At 36.4% G+C, this 23738-nt stretch overlaps 2 protein-coding genes across 2 annotated transcripts in view; both read left to right on the top strand.

Annotated features, from left to right (window-relative positions):
* Positions 1 to 330: 330 nt before the first annotated feature.
* LOC135688877 (uncharacterized) lies at positions 331 to 8337 on the top strand. Its single transcript, XM_065205925.2, has 5 exons — positions 331 to 2054; positions 3023 to 3323; positions 4919 to 6426; positions 6905 to 7061; positions 7802 to 8337. Exons 1-5 carry the CDS (start codon positions 999 to 1001, stop codon positions 8026 to 8028), a joined length of 3249 nt encoding a protein of 1082 aa, XP_065061997.2. The 5' UTR covers positions 331 to 998; the 3' UTR covers positions 8029 to 8337.
* A 1243-nt stretch (positions 8338 to 9580) lies between these two features.
* The window catches only part of LOC135688876 (WASH complex subunit 5), a 29292-nt gene continuing 15134 nt past the window's right edge, over positions 9581 to 23738 (top strand). The window contains exons 1-15 of the mRNA XM_065205924.2: positions 9581 to 9842; positions 12361 to 12467; positions 13013 to 13097; positions 13667 to 13767; positions 13955 to 14074; positions 14522 to 14594; positions 15685 to 15837; positions 16159 to 16272; positions 16824 to 16865; positions 17640 to 17769; positions 18685 to 18806; positions 19510 to 19639; positions 20312 to 20424; positions 22881 to 22988; positions 23443 to 23501. Of these exons, the coding sequence (XP_065061996.1) occupies positions 9609 to 9842; positions 12361 to 12467; positions 13013 to 13097; positions 13667 to 13767; positions 13955 to 14074; positions 14522 to 14594; positions 15685 to 15837; positions 16159 to 16272; positions 16824 to 16865; positions 17640 to 17769; positions 18685 to 18806; positions 19510 to 19639; positions 20312 to 20424; positions 22881 to 22988; positions 23443 to 23501 (1691 nt within the window). The 5' untranslated portion in view covers positions 9581 to 9608. The remainder of the gene's footprint in view (positions 9843 to 12360; positions 12468 to 13012; positions 13098 to 13666; positions 13768 to 13954; positions 14075 to 14521; positions 14595 to 15684; positions 15838 to 16158; positions 16273 to 16823; positions 16866 to 17639; positions 17770 to 18684; positions 18807 to 19509; positions 19640 to 20311; positions 20425 to 22880; positions 22989 to 23442; positions 23502 to 23738) is intronic.

The raw sequence follows: 23738 nt of genomic DNA, 5'->3' as shown, positions 1-23738 counted from the left end.
GGTTGAGGTACCGTCAAATATCAGAAAGTTTGAGCATTGTAAAAATATCGCTTATTATTTGGACATGTCTTTCATAACAGGTCATATTTTTGACTAGAGGCCAATCGCTTCATGAAAATATCGTATATCTTTTGATGTAAATCCTATTTTTCATCTTAAAATCCCGAGAAATCCTTTTGTTTTCATTGAAATTTCGTACGCTAATATGCACAAGTGAATTCGTGCGCTAATTCGTCTTTTACCAAGATAAACTAAGGGAACCGGTAATAGTTCTCCTGTACCTGTACATTCCGCAATAAAACAGTTTTAAGCTGGTATTTTTGTGTAATTATACGCAAGTTTTATTGCGTGGTCAATACAGGGCCGCAGAGAAGATGTTTAGGCCCCGGGTCAGGACGAAAGATATATAGTAAAGACAGACGCTTCTAGGGGGTACACATTATTTGGTAACAACCAGAAGCTTTTCAACTTCTTTAGACCATGCCCACAAAGTTGAGAAATTCATAACAGCAGTCAAAAAATCAACTTGCTTCTACCTTACTTCTTTCATAGACTTTTGTCATTATTGTTTCTTAAAAAGATAGTTTGTGATAATGGAGAGGCTGGACTGTTACTTATTTTGTTTTAAATTGAGTTATTATTTGTGGGCCCCTAAGGCCAAGGGCCCCCTAGTCAGTGACCCCCCTGACCCCACTCTCCTCAGCACTGGGTCAATATATCAAAAGAATATCCAGATAAGGTAAGCAAATTCTTTATAAGATGCTTTGATGCAATTTATTGAACTGTTTCAACTTTAAATTAATGGGGACATGTATAAACTTGTTGAAACAGCATTCATCTTCGCAGAAAGGGGTCTGGGGATAAATTTGGCGGGAAATTTTGATGACGAATGCGACGCATTGTTTTGAACGTAAAAATTTTAGTCGCTTCGAGGAAAATCACAACTGTATCAAAAGACAACTGATTTCGGTGAACGGTTTATAGCAACGGCTTTAGCTATGATAGCCTCTCGAGAAAAAGCAACTCTTGAGCTGCCACGTAGAAAGTTTTGCCAGATATCTAACCCTATAAAGTTGCCTTTTATCTCTAGGGAGTGCGCGACAAGACGTGATGGCTACATAACTGAAAAAAACTCATACGTTTCAAAGAATATTGAAAGTCAGGTTGATGCTAAGAAAAGTTCAGAGAACAAAGAGTCAATATCTACCACTGAAGATGAAGCATGTCGTTTTCTGTGTACAATTTTAGATGAAGTTGAAAGGCAAGTTGATAGAGCTTTTATAAGCAGACATGTCAACCTGGAATGGGCTGCAGTTGACACTACAAGCAAACGAAATCAAAGGCAAGTTCATTTTTCTTCTCCTCTTGTAACAGAAGCATATTCTCAATGTAAAGATGATGAGCAATCTCAAGACACATTGCCATTCATTGACGAAGAGGAAGATTTTGAATTGACTCCGGATGAGGACATAGCTAAAACCATTTTTGGAAGAAACGAGGTATTTTCAACCCAAACATCCACCACTGAGATGAATCCAAAAGCATTATTCCCAGAGATAAACCTAGGAAATTTACTAGGGGACCAAGAAGAAGATGAATGTATTATTGAAAGGGAATGGAAAGAACTTGAAACTAGTCAAATAGTGCCAGGAGCTGTGACAAATGGCTCGGGGAATTGCAGTGGAAACAAAACAGCTGATTTATCTAACGATGTCCCGTGTTTTCCAAATGATAAACCTGAAGTAGAAACCTCGTCAATGTCACAATCTGAGGACCAAAATTTTGTGGACGAGAAAATAGAGGTTGTAAAAGAGTTGGATCATATCGAGAAGTCCAGTAAGCTGCCAATTCCAATACACAATCAAGGAGGATCAACAAATGACTCTGCTTGGTACGAGGAGGTGGTGCAAAGAAAATATAAAGAGAAGTACAGCTTAAGCGTGGCACAATTAAAGTCTCGAATGATGAAAAATTTATCTGATAATGTAAAACAAGATGCAGGAAATGTCAGTCAATGTAGTCGAATTGAACCATTGATAATTCCACAGATGGATGTAAGTTTCAATTGCTATAATTTCATTCCTTCTTAATTCTGATGTTTATCAAGAGCGAATTCACCCATAAAAAACATGAAGCACTCAATAAAAAGGGTAAATCATTATTGAGAATAAGAATATTGGTTTTTATTGGTTAATAAAACTGTCTGCTGATTATGCCAAATTGAATTTTTCAAATCTGGATTTGTAATTCAACTGTCTCATCGAATTTATCAATTTTAATAATGGATTAGTCGTTCAATTCAATTGGATTGATATTATTGAAATAAAAATTCAAAAATGTCGTTCTTTGTTGCCACACTGGTTATCTTTAATATTGGTTAATATGTTATAAAAGAACAGACAATCGTAAGTTATCAGCATCTGCTGTTGAAAGTATTAATTTTACATCTAGGTTATTTTTCTGTATGGATTTTCACTCTAGCTGTGATAATATTTTCGAGTGAGGTTTTGTCATAAAACTTGTTTTGTTTTAACAAGAAGTATTAAGATAACAGCCTGACCTCAGTCAATATAAAAGATAACTATCCCAATTTTCTCTGAAATTATTGTTTTGAACTTTTCTCAAGTTGAAATCTAAAGAAATATGATTTTCATTAATCTATCTTCTACATTTATTAAATATTGGCTAACATCCATAAAATCGAAAGTTTAATGTTGTGGTTTACGTCATAAAAAGTCACAAGGCCGTCGGAAGTGGGCTGGGGGCAGCTTGAGCCCCCCCCCCTCCAATTTTTTGTCAACTGTACTATATTTCATTTATAATGGTGTATAAAATGGGAAGCAACACAAAAGGTAGCCCTTCCCCCTTTTGAATGGGAAGCAACACAAAAGGTAGCCCCTCCCCCTTTTGAATGGGAAGCAATACAATAAGCAGCTTTTGACGACACTGGGTAACATTGTCATCCTTCACAGCTCCCCTTAAAGTGTTTTACATACTTTAGCGAAATCTCTATTTTTTCAAGGATCAAACTGTTCCTGAAAGTAGCACGGCCCTCGAAAATTCGAGAGCATTGTCATCTAGCATTCCAAACGTTATTTCCAACCTGGAGTTGCAGTGTTACGCCATTAACTCTTCCCCTCCATTGCCAACAAAGGGTGTTGAGGATTTTACGATGGAAGCAACTAAATCGAAAGATGATGTTGAAATTGATGACGTCATACCAATTTATTCCCAAAACTCAATTCCAGAAGACATGTTGCCAGAAATTGATAAAGCTGACAAAGTCTTTCCGTTAACAATTGAGAACATCTCATCAAATGATAGTGAGTTTTTTACTTTCTTATAAAACTTATATTATATTCGTAATAATTGTCTAGTGTCCCGTGAGCCTCTGTAATCTTCTGAAACGAATACCTGATTTGATGCCCCAATTTCGAAACCTTCTAAATTTTTTTGCAATATTAGGAAAGTTTGCAAATATGATTTTGCAAACCGTTGCTTTGCAAGCAAAACTTTTGATTTTTGTGTCAAAACGTAGTTTTTCCCGTCATAAAGCCTTGGCCAAACTGGGCAACATTGTTGCCTGACAATGTTGCTCGAATCTTTTTTTTTTCTTTGAAACGTTTTGGCCAAACTTGGCAACATTGTCGTGCAGCATACTGTGCTGCTATTGTCACAACAGCGCGCCAAATATGACTTGATATGTGGTTTTCTGCGCCATATTTGATATAAACACAAATTTTGAAAAGTATGGCAGAAAGAAAGAAAGCTGCAGCTTGTTTGCAGTTATTGAAAGCTGATTTTTACATAGCAACATCATTTTTGCTTTTCTTCATGATGCTAGTTTATATTAGTGTTAACACTACTGTTTAACCAGCAATAAAGAAGGTATAATTATCATAGCACTCTTCGGTCGAGCACTTGTAGAAGCAGTAATACTTGGCCGATTTGTTGTTTTAAAAGAACATGCACTTGGACTTGTTTCAGACGATATGTTATTAATATCCTCTCTAGCTCTTAAAAATTGATTGTACCTAAGTCGTATTCATTTCCCTCTTCATCATTTTCTCCCTTTTCTGTATAATCAACTTCAACGCAAAATTAAATTAAGTTGAACTGTTGCCCAACAATGTGGTCAAACTGGAAACATACAGCTGAGCAACAAATGTTGCCGGAAAAATTTGAGCATTTTCAAACATTTGAGCAACAAAATTCTTGACGAATTTGTCGGCCGACATGGTGGCCAAACTAGGCGACATTTGAGCAACATTTGGAAATTGTGACTGTTGCTCAACATTGTTGCCCAGTTTGGCCAAGCCTTAACGATGAATGCGAAAGGAAAACGCTTTTCAAACATTTGTTTGGCTTCTGTCTAGAGAGAATAAATTGATTCAATGGTAAACTGGTTGAATGGAGTTCGTATTTTTGACAATATAAAGACATCTCTTTAGAAATTTTGAATTCTGTCCAGATAACCTAAAAAACACCTAAAGCTTTGAACAGTGGCCAGATTTCAGAGGTTTGATGGGAAAAAGGCCTCTGCTCATGTGGCCATTTCTCAGCCAATTCGTGACTGACTTAACTCCTTTTGCTCATTTTCACGATGCCCTTTCAGGTTATGGAAAACAAATTCAAAATTCTTAATATATATTTTTGTGACGTCATTACTTAAGAACTCTATTGGATAAGCCATCACGCTCTTGGTTTATTTTAACAATTATTTTATTTTTGTCACCAATACTCTGATTTGTACATGCAAAAAATATACCCAAACATTATTGTTATGTTTATTAACAAAACATATATCCAAAGTTTTTACAAAGTTATATGATGAAATTTATTGGCTTTGATTTTGTTACTATCTTCTAAAAACATTGCAATCAACACAACTAATAGCAAACTCTGGCTTTTGAAACAGGTAATGAAAACCAAAGCAAAAATCAGTCTGATGAACTTAACACGGATGTCTCTGAAAATGTGAAAAACAAGACGTCCTATCCTGGAAAGAGAAAAGCTGTGGAATCCTTAAGCGATATATTAGCTATGAATATTGATGCCAAACGTGGAAATCAAGATGTACAAGCAATTTCGAATCTATCGATGATTCATGATTCTGGAGATACAATCGACGAACAAGACATAAAAGAGAAAGATACTTCCTCTGAAGAAGATTTCCATGAAAAAGAAGAAAATACATTTCCTCCTGCCAAAGTACTTATAGTTCAGCTTCCAAGAAAAATAGAAAAATCAGCCACAGTTTTAAATGAAAAAGAATGTTTTGGCAGTTTTGGCGATGGTATCATAGTGGACCCTTCAAGGTCAGAAGTTAAAGAATTTGCTTCAAATGATTTTAACAGTTCTGAAGATTCAGGAAACAATGTTGTTGCTGAAAAGGTGCCGACTGGAAGAAATTCTGAAGGATTACGTTTAGCAGAGGTACCAGGGTTTGATGCATGTTTGGACAAGCTGATTAACGAGCAGATAAATAACGCTAGTATGTTCCAAGAAATGCAAGATAATCTCGATTCCAGATTTGGTGCTGTTGCTAAGGGAACCAACAATGACAATGGTGAAGTTGATGGTAATTTACAACAAAATCCAGAAGCTAAGGGTGATTATTTAGCAGCTGATATTAAAAGAAGCACTTCTGAAAAATGTGACTATGTAGATCGGGAAAGAGCAGAGGAAAGAGCAGTCATGGTTTGCAGAGATGAGTGCAATGAAGAAATATCTGAAGAGCGAGTGAGTTTGAAACTAGAGGAGACTAAGACTCTGAAATCAGAGACAGGCCAACATGATGAGCAAGTAGTTTTGCATCGTGGCATTAATAATGTAGGTGAAGATCCTTTAGATACTACAGACATAAGCAGTATGTTGATTGATGAAGGTAAATCTATTTTGGCAAGAGGCATGCTCAAGAAAGTACCACGTGACGTAGCTATGCAGGAGTACGAAGAAAAAAGAGCTGAAAGTGGTTGTCAGAATTCTCAGGAGACAAATAGAGTGTCATTAGAGAATCAACAAGAGAAAGAAGAGGAAGAAGAGGAAGAAGAGGAAGAAGAGGAAGAAGAGGAGTCTGTGGCCAATTCAGAAGGCTTTGAAGTAGCTTTGGTGCCAGATTTTTCTATTGTTAAAAAGCCAGAAGAAAACATTGAGAATTCGTCTCAAAGACAAAAAACAAAGTTCAAATATGGTCGATTTATTTCCAGGCCTCGTACGAACACAGCATCCAATGCAAATGAAATGGTGAGTGTGTTTTGCAATGATGTCAGAGCTAAATTGGCTTTTGATACTGACGCAGAACACAATCAGACTTTAGGAAGGGCTGATGTGGAGACAATAGCTACTGACATCAGATTTTATGAAGATGAAAAGAGTTTTTTTGCCCTCAGCGGGAAAGGTTCAGATCAAGTTCTTTGTATCAAGGTTTGTTATTTTGATCTTAAATTGATTTGACTAAGCATACATACTGCATAAAATCTTTGATGACTAAAACCTTTTAAAGTGTGAAAATAAATTTTAGGTTGATTAAACTTCGCAACTGCAGAATTGCAAAAGTCATCATTTTTACTGTGATAAAAAATCATCTACCTCTTTTAGAGGTCTATTTATTTTGAACCTCGTAAGTGAGTGACAACAATAAAGGCTGGAGGACTCAGTTGACTGACAATCTTGTTTTCGAGGAAACAGGACCTGCATTCTCCCCAGTCTTAATCTCTCACTAGCCCAGGCAGTGGTTGTTTTAAATGCTTTCATAAATTTACCCAACGAATGTTTTAAACTCAAACATGTTGTTATCAACTGCTCCATGTTCTTCTGTAGGATTGGCAAATTAGCATTGTCAGAGAGACACAATATTTTTAACAGCATATGAATCTTTATGAATCTTGTCTGGTTGAAATAGGTTGAAGAAAGGGAAGATTCTTCCTGTGCTGAGAAATCATGCGATGAATGCAAGAAAAAGGCGACGAATTTGGACGGGATAAGCTGTTCCTCTAGCGTCTTTCCTTGGGTAAAGAAGCAAAAGTTTGATGGCTTTCAGGAAAATAGCATTGACAAATGTGAGTTGAATATGCAATATGAAGAAATAAGTTTGAATCCTCGCAACCTTAGATTGTTTCACTTTTGTAACCCAGTTACAAAATTAAAACTTACAGGTAACATCTCAGAGAAGCAATTTTCCTTTTTGAGTAATAAATTTAGTTGATCAATAAAGTTTTCTTGCATAGATAGAAATTCTCTGAAATTTTCAGCAATATTGTAAATTGCCATCAATAATATCTGCAACTTTTTAATTAGGAAAGTAGAAAAACTTGAATTAGTTTTAATAAATGACTGGGGGAAAAGCTGAGTAACTTAAAATTTGTTTTCATCTGAATGTTCATGACTGAGAAGTAGATGTCTTAAAGGCATTTGACATGCATAAATACAGCGAATCCAAAAGTAACTTAGGCCAAATTCATCAGAGCGCTCGTATTGAGAACCGCTCATGTGAAACCACTGCGCGCTGCTCTAGGATTTCACCGATTTGCAGAAAGGGCGGAAGCTGTTCACTGCTGTTCTCTGTGCCAACCGCTCGTGGTCGAGTGGCTGTAAGCCACTTTTACCTGTGTCAAATGCCTTTAAGGATAAGTAAGTATTGGCAGAGTGCTTATGGTAGAAACCCCTCTTTCACTGTGGAATTTTTTAACTGGCCAGCAACACATCAAACGATGAAAGCTCTACCTCTTGTGTTTAAAAACACTTTGCCATATAACATCTATTGTGAGATTTATCTAAAGTGTTTTTTCGGAAATTCTAGCATTACCGAGGTCAGAAACAACAAATCAGAAAACGATGGTATCAAAAAAATCGCCTGGTCACTCATTAATGCTTGATGGTGCTCATTGCCCCTTGAGAATTGGTTTATCCAGACGTAGGCCACTCAAGAGGCTTCATCCATATCTTGACAAGAATCAAGTGAATATGTACAAAGAAGATAGGCAAGTTGTGCCAGATATCAATCTGGACGAAAAACAGCTTGTTTAATTAGTCAATTTGTAAGCCTTAGTTTTGTTAGGAAGACGATAATGCCAGCAAAAGGATACTGGGACCATTGAAGCAGGTGGGCTGAAAGGGCTTATCCCCCACCCCCGCAAATTTAGAAAAGGTTGAACCCTTGATGGACCCGACAATAAGGACTGGGTTCAGTGGCGGCGCCAGCTACTGGCGAGTGGGAGGGTAATGGGCGTGACCAGTGAGACCACGCCCTAATCACCTTGTTTCAGTGCATTGTACCAGGTACAAATTTCCTTAGGAAATATGATCTACCCCTACCTAGTGCTTTTTAACCCGTTTTTAGACGAAATATGTAGACCATGTTTCGAAGAAAGTTGGGGGGGGGGGGGGTAATTACCCCCCCATACCATCCCCTGGCGCCGCCACTGACTAGGTTTGATTCGCTTGCAGTGGCGTCGCCAGCTCAAAAAACTGGGGTAGACAAAAGCTAATTTTTGTGGCCACGCCCTTCAGACTCTTGGAAAACCTTTTTTCAGTATTTTCTATCTATTTTGAAATTTTGTATGTGCGAAAATCAAAATCGATCTGATCAGCCCAACCCCCCCCCCCCCCTCTCAAAGGTTTTTCGACGGATTTCGAGAAATCAGACGATCGACTTCTGGAAAACTGGGGTTCACCCCGTGGTGATGCCATTATACGATTGCTGTGTCTTCTCAAGGCATGGGATCATGGGATCGCTCATTTGACTCTTTTCTCATTTTGCCCCTCTTCCCCAAACGTTACCTACACATAACTTTAGCATCAATTTTCTATTGTCAAGTCGTAGTTTATTTCATAATTCAAAGATATGCTCATCATCCTTGAAAACCTTTTCCTTATTCAATAAGAACACAGCGTTCATTGGCTAATAGTGTTATTTTATTACCGGGATCTTCTTCCTGCAATTGGTCGCGCAAGCGCCTGTTTTGTGAACCTGGTTTTTTGTTATTTCGTTGTGGAATTTGTTAAGCTTCAACTTGAATGATATAGGCAACCTTCACCTATCATAATTCTGGTAAATATCGATTGTTCATGTAAACACACACATATATATATATTCGAATTTTTCCTGAAGGTGTTGATTTTGAGATTTTCTTGTATATATTCTTAAATTATTCCTATATTGTTGGAAATATTGTTTGGATTCTATGCGAATTTCGATTCGTTCATTTCTTAATTTCTTTAATTGGTGTACGAAAACCTTAATGGAGTCATATGGTAGAAGAGAAAATTTTTAAACTATCAATTCTGTCATTTTCTCATAAACAAAACAAAACAAAACCTCCCCTCCACTCCTCTCGACCCTTCAACTCCCTCCTTCCCCGTCCCTCTCCTTCCCTCTCTTTAGGCAGTCCGAGTAACAGGGCCCGCGCCACGAATTTGAAAGTGGGGGCCAAGGCCATCCCGCCCCCCTCCTTGGTGGCGCGGGCCTTGAGTAAGTAGGGGAAATTACCATTTGTTACTTCTATTAGACACGAAACGCTTTTTGTTCACTAGTGACGTAATTCCCTTCTGCTCCAAACGAGACTCAATGTGAGACGAGGTTGCAACTTCTTCGAAGTAAAACAAGTATGGCTGCCGAAAGCGATTTTCTGGCAGAGAATAATCAGTGCGGTCAGACGCTACTGAAACTTGTTAGCCGAGGAAATGCAATTGTTGCAGAACTTTTAAGACTTACGGACTTCGTTCCTCCAATCTTCAAGTTGGAAAGCAGAGAAGACAAGGAAAAATATGGAGAGATCCTGCCAGACTTCAGCTACTTCCGGTCAATTGACCTGTTTGAACACAAGTTGAACAGCCGACCAGTGAGTAAATTTGTGAAAAAGGTTTTTCTAAAGTTTGAAGTTGAATACAAGTGACTATTTAATTATGTCATATTCAAATCAGTCTTGCTAGTTTGCATGAGATTGAAAGGTTTTTGTCATACTCCCCGCCCCCCAAACCAGTCTGCAGAGTATGGCATGTGCATACCAGAGATATTTTTGTGCAAAACCTGTTGCACACCGGGTATTTTTGGGTGTGGAAACTAAAATGGGTGTGGCTTGTTGTGGTCCCATAAAAAAATGTCAGCTGATAAAAACAAGCACAGTTGTGTATGAACAATTTGAGATATCATGAATCTTACTTGACAAATATACAAATAAAAACTTGCACTATCTTCAACAGTATACTTCACACGCATTTTTACGGTGAAATGCAAATTCATAAATTTCAACCACAACAGGGGAAAATAGTCGGTGCACACCAGCACACCAGACATTTTTGGTTGTGCACACCGTCACACCAGGCTTTTTGCTCGTGCACACCGGAGATCTCGTCGAAAAGTGCCATACTCTGCAGACCGGCCCCCAAATGTCTGCAAATCTCCAAAAAAGTTGGTCATGCAGCGAGGACCTTAGCGTTAATTAGGAAGTTTGACCAAACGTCAACTCGTAATTCGTTTATTTTGTTGGTCATGATTGGTCATACTCAACTTTTTTTTTTGGTAGTACTGTAAATAACTTGCCAATAACGAACGGTTTTAAGATGCAGTCGATTGAAAATTTCAGACTCTTAACTTACTATTTCTCAGGGCCAGCAGAACTGCGGGGGGCGGGGCCATGGCCCCTACTTTTCTGCAGAGGAAATTAAAAAGTTTTAGGAAAAGGGGAAAGAAATGTAGCATACCATTCTGGAAGTAACTTTGCCAAGTATTTCCTTAAAAATGCCCTTAATTTTAGCTTGGTTACTATGTTCTCTAATCATAGAAGACAAATATATAATTGAACATTAAATACAGTTCCTTGCCATCCTAGAATCCATATATTCCTAAAATTTTTCTTACCACCAACCATGATTGTCACCTTTCTTTGATCCTTTCAAAACTTTGATATTTTGGCCCCTCCACTTTCAAATACGTTTTGCTGGCCCTGTAGCATTTTTGTATGTGAAGCAAATCTCGAGCTTGGAATGAGCTAAGCTAGTAGCCATCTTATTTTCCCAAATGCAGTGCTTGTCACATGACGTTTCTAAACACACTACAAAAATACATACATCGCTTAATTATATGGAAAGTATTTTTCGCTGGTTAATAATTCATTTCACAGATGATAGGTCTGGATGTTTTCCAATAATACCCAGAAGTACTTTTAGTTAGAGAAACTTCAAGGATTTACAGAATTAGCATACTTAGACATATTTGCCACACAAGCCTTTAAAATTCTTATAGGTTAAAGGAAACTTTATAATTTGAAATTATTGTTTGTAGTCTTTTTTTGCGGATTAACCTAAAATTGGTTTTTCGCAAAAAACATGCTTATTGATTCCTCTAAAAATGCGAAATTTACAAAAAAAATTTTCTGCCAACTCATTCTCTTTATACTTTCATGCCATTATTTGCTCTAACTTTGTTATCATTAAATGTGTAAATGATAATCCATTTCATTCTTAATACATTTTTTTAAGGAGAAATAATTGGTCACTTTTTTTCTGAATGCCCCCTCCCCCCCAACTAAATTGTCTAGGCACATTACTGAGCTGAAGTAGTGATTATTTTGCTTGTTTTTGAAACTGAAGTGAGCAGATCTCTGAATGCATTACAAGCATTACAAGTGATACAGTAATACAAGAAATGCAAGAGCTTTCCTTAAGGTCATGGCAGTGTTGTCTCTTTTTTTATTCTCTAACACCCCCTAACTTTGATCAGAATCACTCCTTTTCTTACTGTAAATTATACTGTCTTTTAAATATGCACATACAAGGAAGTAGGTGCATACAAGAGTGTTTCAAAATATTAATGTTGCCCCTGTTTCACTTTTTTAATCTCCATTGACTTGGCCTGAATCACTCTTTTTTGACTGTAAGAGCCTTTTTTGATATAGCAGAATTAATTTTTTTGCAACTTATATTGTATTTTAAATATCATATTTCTAGTTTTCTAGTTTGATATTCATCTTTTTTCCTTTTTCAAATAGTAATTGACATAAGCTTTGCCAGGTTGGAAAACATGTATGATTTTGCCGATGTTTCACTGTGATCGACAGCACGTTATCAGCTGTGACCTGCAAGTAGAGCTGCAGGCAGCAATGCTTATATATACATTACTATAGTATAATATACATGGCTTCATTGATGTTTGGATTATGAGAGGTCAGATGTGAGCATAATAAGTCCAGCATAGCTGCGAGCCTGGAAATTATGTTGATCAAGAAAATAGGGAAGATATTCTGAAAAGTTTACCTTTATTTATTTACACAGAATACTCTTAGTCAACCATACCAATTCTGTCAGTTGAAGTTTTTTGTGCTAGGTTTGCTTTTAAAAAATGAAGTGTTTATCTTCTAGGATTTGCAAGACTTAGATGAAGTTTTTAAAGAAACCCATCTTGAGATACTTACTCGTTTCTATCATGTGTTTGAAAGCATTTACAAATATGTCACAGATTTAAACAGGTTAGTTTTGCAACAGTTCCAGTTTAAGTTTTATGTTTATTTTATTTTAACAGGTTTATTTTATGTTTAATATTCATTCTACATTTTCCTTGAATAATGTTCTTATTCTTTTGAGAAAATTGTATCAATGTACATATTTTGACAAATATTCATTTTTTATAGATTTGAACCATAGAGTTAGTAGGCAGTTGAGAGGGAAAAATTAAAAATTTTTAGGCCATGCCCTGTTTACTGTCAGAAAACACCTATTTTACCAATAGTGAACGCCCATGACTAACTTCTCATTATGTAATGACAGTTTCAAAATCGTAGAATCAAACAATAACAAATACTTTGCTAAAGGATTACCCTGCCCCCAATATCTTCTGATCATTTTTATAGCCAAAATGCAAAATCTCCAAGGACTGCCAAGGATCTGTCAAGAACTGAAGTGTATCCCCAAATCCCCCATGCCCCCACGATACCAGCACAGGTTGCATTAAGTGTGTAATAATGTTTAATTTTGGGTTAATGTTTATCCCCATTCTCCGTATTTTGCTCTCTAGGTTTCTGGAAGACCTGGGTGAAGGGGTGTACATTCAACAAACTTTGGAGACAATTCTACTGAATGGAGATGGAAAGCAACTTGCTGTAAGTTTTATCTGATCAATTAACATATAACTGCATGCATGAATTTTTCTTGTTTTTTTCAAGATACCATTGTTTTATTGCTATCAAAGTAGAGTGACATTTACGTTACCTTAGTGTAAAAAATTCACCAATGAGTTTCCCAAATAATTGCAACTTTTAATGTTATTGCAGTGCATTTCAAGATATCTCTTGGCTGTAGTGTGTAGTGTAGCGTTTGATTCCAAGAACAGGCATATTCTTTTTCTTTGATTTGGAGAAAAACCTTTAATCCTAAGATAAGAACAATGTGGTGCCATTGTTAAATCCCACATGGAAAATTTAAAGACCTTTAGCCACTGACAGAACTGCTTTTAAATTTGCCAGTTTCATTTTCCACTGCTTTAGAAATTTTTGAAACATATTTTGGAACTTTTAGGCTATGGTGAATTTTTAGAAATTTCCTTCCCGCTGATTAATGGAAAATGTTTATATAAGTCATGTTTGTCTGAATTTTACACATATAGAAAAAATATGTTTGTCCCCCGATTAATTCGTTCAATGTTCTTGTCGAACTTTTTTCATTTCGGCAGTGTGAAATCTTGTTTCTGTATGGAGTTATGCTTATGATTGCTGATATGAGATTTGAAGGGGATGTTAGAGAACGAATGCTTGTGGCTTATTACAGATATTGGTATGATCTTAATACATTCATTCTCTTGATTTACTTTTACTTAAACATTATTATTATACTTTTACAGTAGTTTGACCTAATGTTTATAATTTTTCCAATAGACCACTTTAAGGGACTTGATTTTGTGCGACTAGGAATTCATGATAAATTGATGCTAGAATGTGTATCAAGGTTTCATTTCTTTTAGCTCATCAGTGTCTACTACTGATTCATATGTGGATGATGTGTTGAAACTGTTAAGAAGTACCGGGTTTTCTGCCAATCCAAATGCCAAAAGACCACCAAAGTATCCTGAAGAGTACTTCATGTAAGAAGTTAGCTTAAGCGTAATTTTGCATTCTTCAGTCATCTGCTCCTTTGTTTTCGAAATATCTTTCATATAAAGAACCATTTAACTCAAGTGAAAAATAAAATCATCTAAGCTGCTTCATCTAAAAATTACAGTCTACAATCTATTTCAATTTGAAATGTAAATACCATTCATCTTTGTAGTTGATAAAAGGCCAGGTGATATGAGAAGAAAGAAAACAAGGATCAGGAAAATTTCTTTGTGCCACTTTGTGACAGTTTTTTATCTAAAAACTGTCATTACATTTAGCTGAATAGAAAGATTTTGAATTATATTGGAAAATGAGAATAGGAAACTCATGAAATTGGAGAATGCTCAATTTTTAACGTCTCTGTTATTATGTCTCAGTATTTTTTGTGTAATATTATAAAGCGTTTTTGCTTATTCTTTTGTTAATGCTTTCAGGCGAGTACCAATCTCAAGCACATTCATTGACATGGTTGTTGGACGGTTAAGATCAGATGATATTTACAATCAGGTAATTCTTCATGCAGTTAAACTACTGATAACTCCGACTCTCAATTTGAAAAAGCATGGTTCAAATTATTGAATGTGTCTGCTGGGAACTTTTAATATTGGGAATTTACCATCCAATGTTCCAAAACCAGTCTACTGCAATGTATACTTTCTTGTTTGCAATTAACTTAGGTTTGCCCAGTACAACACTCAAATCTGGATTGGTTTGTACCATTGTTATATTAAGTTGTATACATAAATGAAGATAAGATTGCATTTGGAGTGCAAGTCAATTGTATAGCGATATATTATAAAAATATTAAATAAATGTATAAGATGAGATGATATTTATATTGAGGTAATACTTCATACAGTGACACCACTGAAAACTCTCAGTTTGAAAAAGCATTCTCTGATAAACTGGTCAACTTTGTGAGAAATTCCTAACAATGCAGGTTTAGAAGTATACAATGATCACGAAACAGCTTCGAATTTCAAATCTTGGAATATTTCGCAAAAATTCTCAATTTTGAGAGCGCACATAGTAGAGTCCAGGATGGTAGCATACTTCTTCGAGACAGTTTACTCAAGCTTTAAAACCATTCTTACAAAACAAGAAAAGTGAGCCAGGGTTTGGGTGTGGCACTTTACTTTATTGTTTTTCATTGTTTTTCCTTACGGTCTCGATCGCCCTGTCTTCTAGGGTCCGGCGTATCGAACAGACTTCAAGAAATTTCAAGCAGGTGTCCACCTAAAAATGCAATTCCACTTTTTGCTTGCCTTTTCAGGGTATTTGAAGCATCTGATCATCAAAAGCCCTTGTAATTTTCTGTTGATCAGATGACCTAATTTAGGGAGATTTTTCTGTTAGTGTTAGGCTCCTAAAATGGTGCAGCATTTTGGTGCACGAAGACATTTTCTAGTGTTTTTTTAGTTTAAACTAGCCAAATGTGAACTTGGACCCTGGGGGCACAAAAGAAATTAAAAAACTTTTCAGTGCAAAAGAAGTGTCAGATACACCTTGGTATGAAACTTTGTAGTCATTTGAAAGGCTTAAAAAGATTACCATAGAACCTTATGGCAATATATTAATTATTAACCCCCCTTTTTAGATTGCAGCATACCCGTTGCCCGAACACAGAAGCACGGCCCTGGCCACACAGGCCTCAATGCTATATGTCATTCTTCATTTCTGTCCCGACATATTGCACAATCAACAAGCAAAGATGAGAGAAATAGTTGACAAGCATTTTCCTGACAACTGGGTATGAAACTCTTTTGTTTTCCTTAACGACTTTCAAACATTCTATTATCATAGAACTATCTGCGAAATTTTGTTCTCTTGTGTCATGAGCAGTCGCTCCTCCTTAAACAATCTATTTTCAAGATCTAACGATTTTCTCTCCGTTTCCGAGCCATTTTTATCTTATTTGCAAATTTTGTTGTTGAATTTTCATATGGTTTGTACAAGAAACGTTTTCATGAATTTTATGATGTTTTCCAGTGCGTGTCTCAACAAAGAATATGTGAATCATTTTCATTCCCACTTATAAGTCCTTAACTAATGCCTCTCCTTCGTCTATAAGGTGATCAGTGTGTACATGGGTATAATCGTTAATTTGATTGATGCTTGGGAACCTTACAAAGCTGCCAAAAATGCATTGAACAACTCCCTTGATGCCCAGAGTGTTAAAACCCACGTGAGTATTTGGTTCTTTTCAGCTAACCCTAGGATGGAAATGTTATGTCAAACTAACTTGTTTTTTATACTCAGTCCAAGAAAGCACATTTTACAAAAACAAGTTTACAAAGACGATAACAATGGGAGCATGATAGGCATGGCTACCCATTAGTAGCATCAAAGGCTATACCAAAATCATGTTTAGGTCGTTCATAAGGAATAGCCAATCAAAAGATAAAGAGACTTCTGCTTGTGGAGAAAATGAGTTGTCTGTTAGGCTTCAAACGTTTTAATCCACTCGTTTGTTGTTGATCGGCTAAATTTTTGGCTTTTTTATTTTGCCTTGATAGTTGATTGGTTTTAAATTGAACTAAAGGTTAAAGGCAATCCACAGATACTAAAGAGGCTTAATACATTTATCAATCAATAATTAGCGAATCAGTGAGCGTGATGTCACTCACATGGCTATTGATTGGTTAATATTGATTGACAGCCGGCTTGAGCCACTTAAGTATCTGTCGATTGTCTTTACTTTGAGATTGAATGAGTTTTCTTTTCTGAATTTGACAGGCAACAAGGCATTTGCAGAAAGTCAGATCTCTGAATGCAGAGGTAATGTTTAAAAACAGTGCATATCTAACAGTATCTATATAAGTATTCGTGATTTTGTCTATCTAACTGGATACCGTAATATCGGCATCATTTTTTGAATTGTATATCAACGACTGCCTGTGGAATTGGAACTTGATAGAATTCAACTATTCCTCTTTCCTTATTTAAAAGTTTTACAAATCAGATGGGAAATGTAAATTTTACTTACCTTTTATGGTATTAAACTAGACTGGTGAAAGGAAAAGCGGTGGTGAAAGAGTTGGGGAGATGTAGCGAAAAATATATAAACATGACTTTTGTCGTTTGCTCTTCCACGTAAAGAGTGATACGTTGCAAAAATCTTTGTTTACAAATGTTGAATTTGGATAACGTAGCATGAAAGGGCATAATAAAATGCCTCGGAAGATGCGAAATCAGTCGAATGTGTTACACATTGGCTGAGATATGCCCACATGAGCACAGGCGCTTTCCCAAAACAATTATTATAATTTGGTTTCTATTCATTACTTTATGAACGAAGCCAGAGTAATAGTAATCTGTTAGCAAACTTCAAATCTTAAATTGGCCTCATGCCACACAAACATCAACATATTTAACTGATTTTCATATTTCAAGGTATTTCATGGTGTTCTTTCAACTATGTGTATAAAGTAAAAAGTTGTGAAAATATATTTTTTTATGAAATCATATTTTAGAACTCTAAGGCCTACGGTTAATGTGAAAGCATTATAAGAACGAATTCAAGAACTAATAACAGCGTTTTTAACCTCCAAGGCGCTGCAATATTTGAAGGAAGGAGTGTTGGTAGAGCAATTTATACTTGATTCAATACCAAAGCTGATGAACTGCCTACGAGATTGCAACGTGACATTAAGATGGCTGATGCTTCATACTGCAGACAAAGGTATTTCTCATACCATATTTGCTGCGTCTTAGTTATAATTTCTTTTTATCATCTAGAGTTTCCCTTCAGACATTGCTGCGTGATGCTTTCACAAACAGCATGAAAATAAGTAGGGAGATTATAAAGCAGCGGCAAAGGCGTAGAGGTGAAAGATGTGACTGTCCCAAAGTTGAGAAAAGCAAAAAAACACTATGACTCTGTCTTATAATAAAAGGAAAAGTGTCGTTTTAGAAACACTGACCCCCTCTAACTATTTGCCAGGTGTGCGGTTGTGTATAAAATAACTTAGGATAAAGGTACACCAATTCAAAGAAATTGTCGTAACTGGTCATAGTTTGAAAAGTACAGTAAAAGACAATTTTAGAAAATCTTTAGAATGAAATGGCCGAGGGAAAGGCTCGCTACATCCTGTGGCGTAACGGGGGTGTCTGGGGTCCTAAAGAAAAGACGGAAACGGACACCTATTTACATACTGCAGGAAAGTCCAATCCAAGGGTGTCGAGCATGTCAAACACAATAGGAAACTGATATAAAAATGATAATTTTTTCTCGTTTGCTAAGGGGGAAGGGGGGGGGCGGTGGGGTGTTATATTTTTAAGTTAAAGAACTTTTTAAGTTTTTAAATAAAATGAATTTAAACAAAGTTTTGAAAACATATATTTTAAAAGTAACATAGGGCCCCTTTTGGTCGAAGGTCCTTAGTGATCGAACGAAGGTGCCCTAAACTGCTTTACACAACTGGCTTCTTCACAGATGAATGCACCTCCTTATTTTATATACACTGTTTTGTCCTGTGAAATATGAACGTGGTTGAAATCCTCTGGTCTCAATGAATGTTGCATTGAGATTTCAGTTTTGTTGCAAATTGTTTGTTGTGTTTCTTTTGGTGATTAAGTCAGGAAAATTACTTTTCAGTTGGAGAAAATTCAAAAAAGGCCCGTCAAGTGAAGGAATCAATAATTGGATTGGGTTATAATCCAAAGTTTGTGTTTGAACTGATGCTTAACATTGCTCAATTTGAGTTTGTCCTGAAAGAGGTATGTACCTTATCGATTTGGTGTTGCAATGCTTGTATAGATAGATTTATTGTGATCTTGTTCTATGAAAATGTTTTTGGTTTGCCTCTCTAATAATTGCCTGTCAAGTGTCATTAGAATGCTCTTTTGTGCATATTTTGGCTTGACAAACAGGTGAAAAATGAATTCAAAATAATCCTTGCCCCACCCACTTCTCTCCTTCTAAGACCAATGTCAGCTTAAAAACCGTCAAGGCTTTAAATGTACTATGAAGCATGTACCAGCCAATACCTTTTTTGGACTATTGGGCAACTTTGATAATGCTTTCAGTCTTAATAGCTTAGTTTTCTAGAGGTTTGATCACAATATGAATGTTTGATAAACTATGATAGCGATTCCTAGATACATTGTTCACTCTGCTTGAAAATTGCCCTCTTAACTGTCAATTACTTGTTTACACAAATAGTTGTTTACGTGAAGAGTGGGTTTTTAAAGTGAATATACACATTCAGAGTAAAAATATTCTTTCGAAAGTTAACACTGGAATTTAGCAAATTGAAACCTTTCACATAAAAAGACGGATTTCACATTTTCACACAGACTACTCACGATGGCAGGTATTCTTAAGCACTGCCCTTCATGAGCCTATTTTTGGGTCTGTTCCTGAGTAACATAAGATAATGATGACACATCTGATATGTGACTTCGTTTCGCTTGGTTCCAGGCTTTTAAGAAAATGCTGTCACAGAAGCAAGACAAATGGGAAAAGTGCAAAAAGGAGAGTGTGGAGCGGATGACAGAACTCAGTGATGTCTTCTCGGGAACGAAGCCCCTGACTAGGGTTGAAAAAAATGGTAAGTTTTCGGGCTTGTAAATAAGTATGAAGGTAGATAAGTATGTTACGTGCCAGTGTGATTCTGGCTACTTAGGACGCACCACCCAAAGATTGGAGGATAGAATAAAATAACATGTTCCGTCTAATATTAGAAACAAAACCCACCCCCAAAGAGAACAGCCACCTTGGTCTTGCAAATCTAAAATTACAACTAAAACCTGCGATTCTGCTATCCGGCAGCATTTACTAGAAAACTCAGATTGTGCAAAAAACTATAATGGCGACATGTTTCGGATTATTGGTAAAGCCCGCTCGTCGTTCCACCTAGCAGTTTTGGAATCTATCTACATAAGCACGAAAAAACCGCTACTGTGTAGACATAAGATGTTCGTTTTCACCATTGGTAACATTCTCAATAGGCAAGCGGCACTGATTGGTCAACCTATACAGTCATGTGCTCGTGTTTCTGATTGGCCTATTTCGATCCACAACTGGGTATATATATTTCTTAGCGTGGAGTTTTCGATCTATGTTCTGACGTTTTAAACTCTGAAGAGTGTCAGACGAAAAGCTTTAGTTTACTAAATGTTTGCTTTTTTCAAAGCCATATAGTTGGTTTCTTTAATTGTAACTCTCGTAAAAGCCGATACTATTGCCTTTTAATTTCTTTTTATAACTCTTCGTTGCACAGAAAACCTCATGGCTTGGTTTCAGGAAATGGGGAAACAAATCGAATCTTTGAGTTATGAAAACTCAACATCTGCAGGAAGGAAGATTGTGCAGTTAATTCAAGCACTTGAGGAGGTAGGAAAACATTGATATCATATCAAGAACGGAACAGGTATGTAAGGAAAAGCTCCGCTATGCATTTTAGAGAACGGAACAGGTATGTAAGGAAAAGCTCCGTTATTTGCAAAGCGAAAGCATGTCTTACCGAAAGTCATAGCCAATGGATGCAATGATTGATGCATATGTTTATGAGGGCAAGGTTGAGTCCATGCCTATTAATTTAAGTTGTAAATTATTTTCATGACAAGCACGGCGTCACTGGAGGGGAATAGGGGGCTGAAGGCCCCCGACTTTGGTCAAGATAAGACTTTTTTATCATTTTTTCTATAAATGTTTAACAGTGTATGAAATGAAAAGAGAATAAACGTTTAAGATGCCGATTTTAATTGATCTAATTGATAATTTTTTTATTATTTTTCTTTTATTTGCATTAATTCAGTAAATCACTTTCTGTATCATTGCAATGTTTTAATTTTGGATGTGTAAACATGGCCTTCTCGATACAAGAAACTGCACATTTCTGTTCAGGAAATAAAATTCCCCCAATCAAAACAACATCTTCCTCTGTCACTCACAACTACGTGCAATCTGAAACGAAAGGTTGCCGTTCCTTTCCTTCCCCAACGTCTAACACTAGAGTTTTAGCAAGACATCCCTCTACCTATTTTTCCCAATAAACAATAATATTTTCAATAAACAATCAGTTCTTTTAGCAAAATAGTATTTTGCTAAATTTTTGTCTGAAAGATGCTTTTTGGCCCTTTTACAAGGTATAATTTCAAAAATTTTCTTCACGTCGGACCCAACCATGGTGGGTCCTCCTATCTCACTAAACTTGATTCTTAGCCCCACTGGGCTTAATTTCGTTGCGCTGTCTACATCATGTACCCCCTCCCCCCCAATTAGCTGTTTTTTAGCTTAATTTTGCAAACCAACATTAAATGAAGTGAATATAAAAAAAACAATTTACCCTCACGTAGAGAAATAGATATTTCATAGGCAATGAAGTTTCAAGTTTGTTTTTATTGCTTAGAAGTTTGTCCTTGGTAAAGACCAGTGTACACTGGTAAAGCTTTCACTAGTAACCTATAGACAAACCGTTGCTACGAGGTCTGCAGGGCACCACTCAGTTTTGCAGGGCAGAAACCCTTTTCACCCCCCCCCAAACCTATTGGCCAAGTTACGCCCCTGATCATATAAACCCACTACATGTAAAAATGATTCATCATATTCATCATAAAATGATCACACATCACTGCCGTCGGAACGAAATTCATATTAGGGGGGGGGGGATGGCTGTTCATTGTATTGCTTTCCATTCAGTACACTATAATAAGGGAAATATAGTACTGCTTGACAATGATTGCCCCCTCCTCCCCTTCCCCCTCTCCCCCCTTCCAACGACCCTGCACAAAACTTTGTGTTAACTTGTAAGTCATGTTTTATATATCCTAATTTGAATTTTATTGATCTAAATATGTTTTCAGTACCGCAAAATTTTAAGATGTCACTAAATAGCGGAAACCGCGTCGGATAATGACCGAAAGTAAGCTGCAAATTAAAGCCATTCGACAGATACTAAATGGACTTAAGCTGTCTCTCAATAGAAAATTGACCAATCGGTGAGCGTGATTCCACTCATACGCCCACTGATTGGCTTATATTGATTGACAGATGGCTTTTATATCTGTTGATTGCCTTCATGTTTAAGAAGCTATAGAATTTGCTCTTTTAGTAATTATAGATTTCCAGCTTACTTTCGGTCATCATTCGACGTTTATGCTCTGAAGAATGTCGAACGAAACGTACTTAAAGGCATCGAGTCATGATAAAACGTATTGGGTATACCCTAAGTGCCAAAATCTGCTGAGTCATGATTTTCATGACTGCGATGCTATTGGTTGACCTGGAACTCATGAACTCACCTCGTACTGATTGACAAATTAATTTCCATCAATAGAAAGTTGTCAACAACGAATGCCAATATCACATGAAACAGCAGCGATTACGCCGAAACCAAATGACCCCTATAGAGAAGGCCTATTTACCATGACTCGATGCTTTCTATGTTTCCTCTATTTCTTGCTATCTTCAAATCTTATATATTTCTTAAGAAAAATAAAATTACATGTATAAATTCAATGTTTTTATTAAATGCGGTCTCTGCAAGAACTTCGGTATAACTCTTCTAGGAATTATGATTTATAAGGATTCAAGGTATTATGTGTTTGCCAATGTTGTCAAAGTGCTCTATCATTGTGCAACCAATATAGTTGAACACCCCAGAATCCAATCTACCCTCGTATGTATCGTTGTCGAGGCCTGGTTTTGATGATTCAAAACTCTTAAGAATAAAATTTATTTCCAATGTTGCTGGGAAAGTTCGGACTCTGATTGTGTTTCGCGTATATTTCCATGAGTAAAATATCTCCTCTTTTGATTTGATTGGCACTTGACTCTCCATTCAACAGGTTCAAGAATTTCACCAACTTGAAAGCAACTTGCAGGTCAGGCAGTTTCTGCTAGACACCAGGCAGTTTCTTCATCAGATGATTCGCACGATCAACATCAAAGAAGAGGTAAGTTATTCACAATACTGGGTTTTCTCACAGTAGCTTGGCTTAATTTGTTTTATAGCAAGCGACAGCTTTGGATTCACCAGGAAACCATGCAGAATAATTCAGCTGTAGGGTAGTTTAAAAGCACCATTTTTCAAATTAAATTTTTGGATAATTTCTTTCCGAATTAATCTATCTTCTGCTAATTTCTTTCTTTTTGTATCTCCCAGATATGGCTAGTTATTTCTAACTACAGTTTTTCCTTGCGATTTTACAATTGCAGTTTAAACTGTTAAAACTGAATCCCTGTTTCATTTATAAGCTGTTTCATTTCTTGACAAACGACTGAAAATTGGAGAGAAAATCCATCATTTCAGTTTTGCTATACTGTATGAATTCTTTGCAGTGTTGTAGTTAACATCTTCTCCATTAATCTGCTCGAAGTTTTTATTGATATCTTGGCATTCGTTTATAGGTGATGATAACAGTTCAGATAGTTGGTGATCTTTCCTACGCTTGGGAGATAATGGATAGGTGAGTAATGTTCCACTAGTGAGTCACTGCTTAGAACATAGAGCGAGACTGTTGTTGTTCCTTGAAGATAGAGCAAGGGCTTCTTGTACTAAGTATATCTTGACTATTTTCTACAAACATATAAAGTAATTAATTTTTTGTTATCCAATTGAAGCGTTTCTATGTCCCTGGTTTGTCTTATGGATGAGAGTCTAAAAGAGCGGGCATTTAATGGAGGGTGTAGGTAAAGAGGGTTTG

Source organism: Rhopilema esculentum, chromosome 9, assembly GCF_057945365.1.
Source record: "Rhopilema esculentum isolate cy_ngs chromosome 9, ASM5794536v1, whole genome shotgun sequence".
NCBI lineage: Eukaryota > Metazoa > Cnidaria > Scyphozoa > Rhizostomeae > Rhizostomatidae > Rhopilema > Rhopilema esculentum.
The sequence above is the reverse complement of the archived record's forward strand: the minus strand, read 5'-3'. Positions and strand labels throughout refer to the sequence as shown.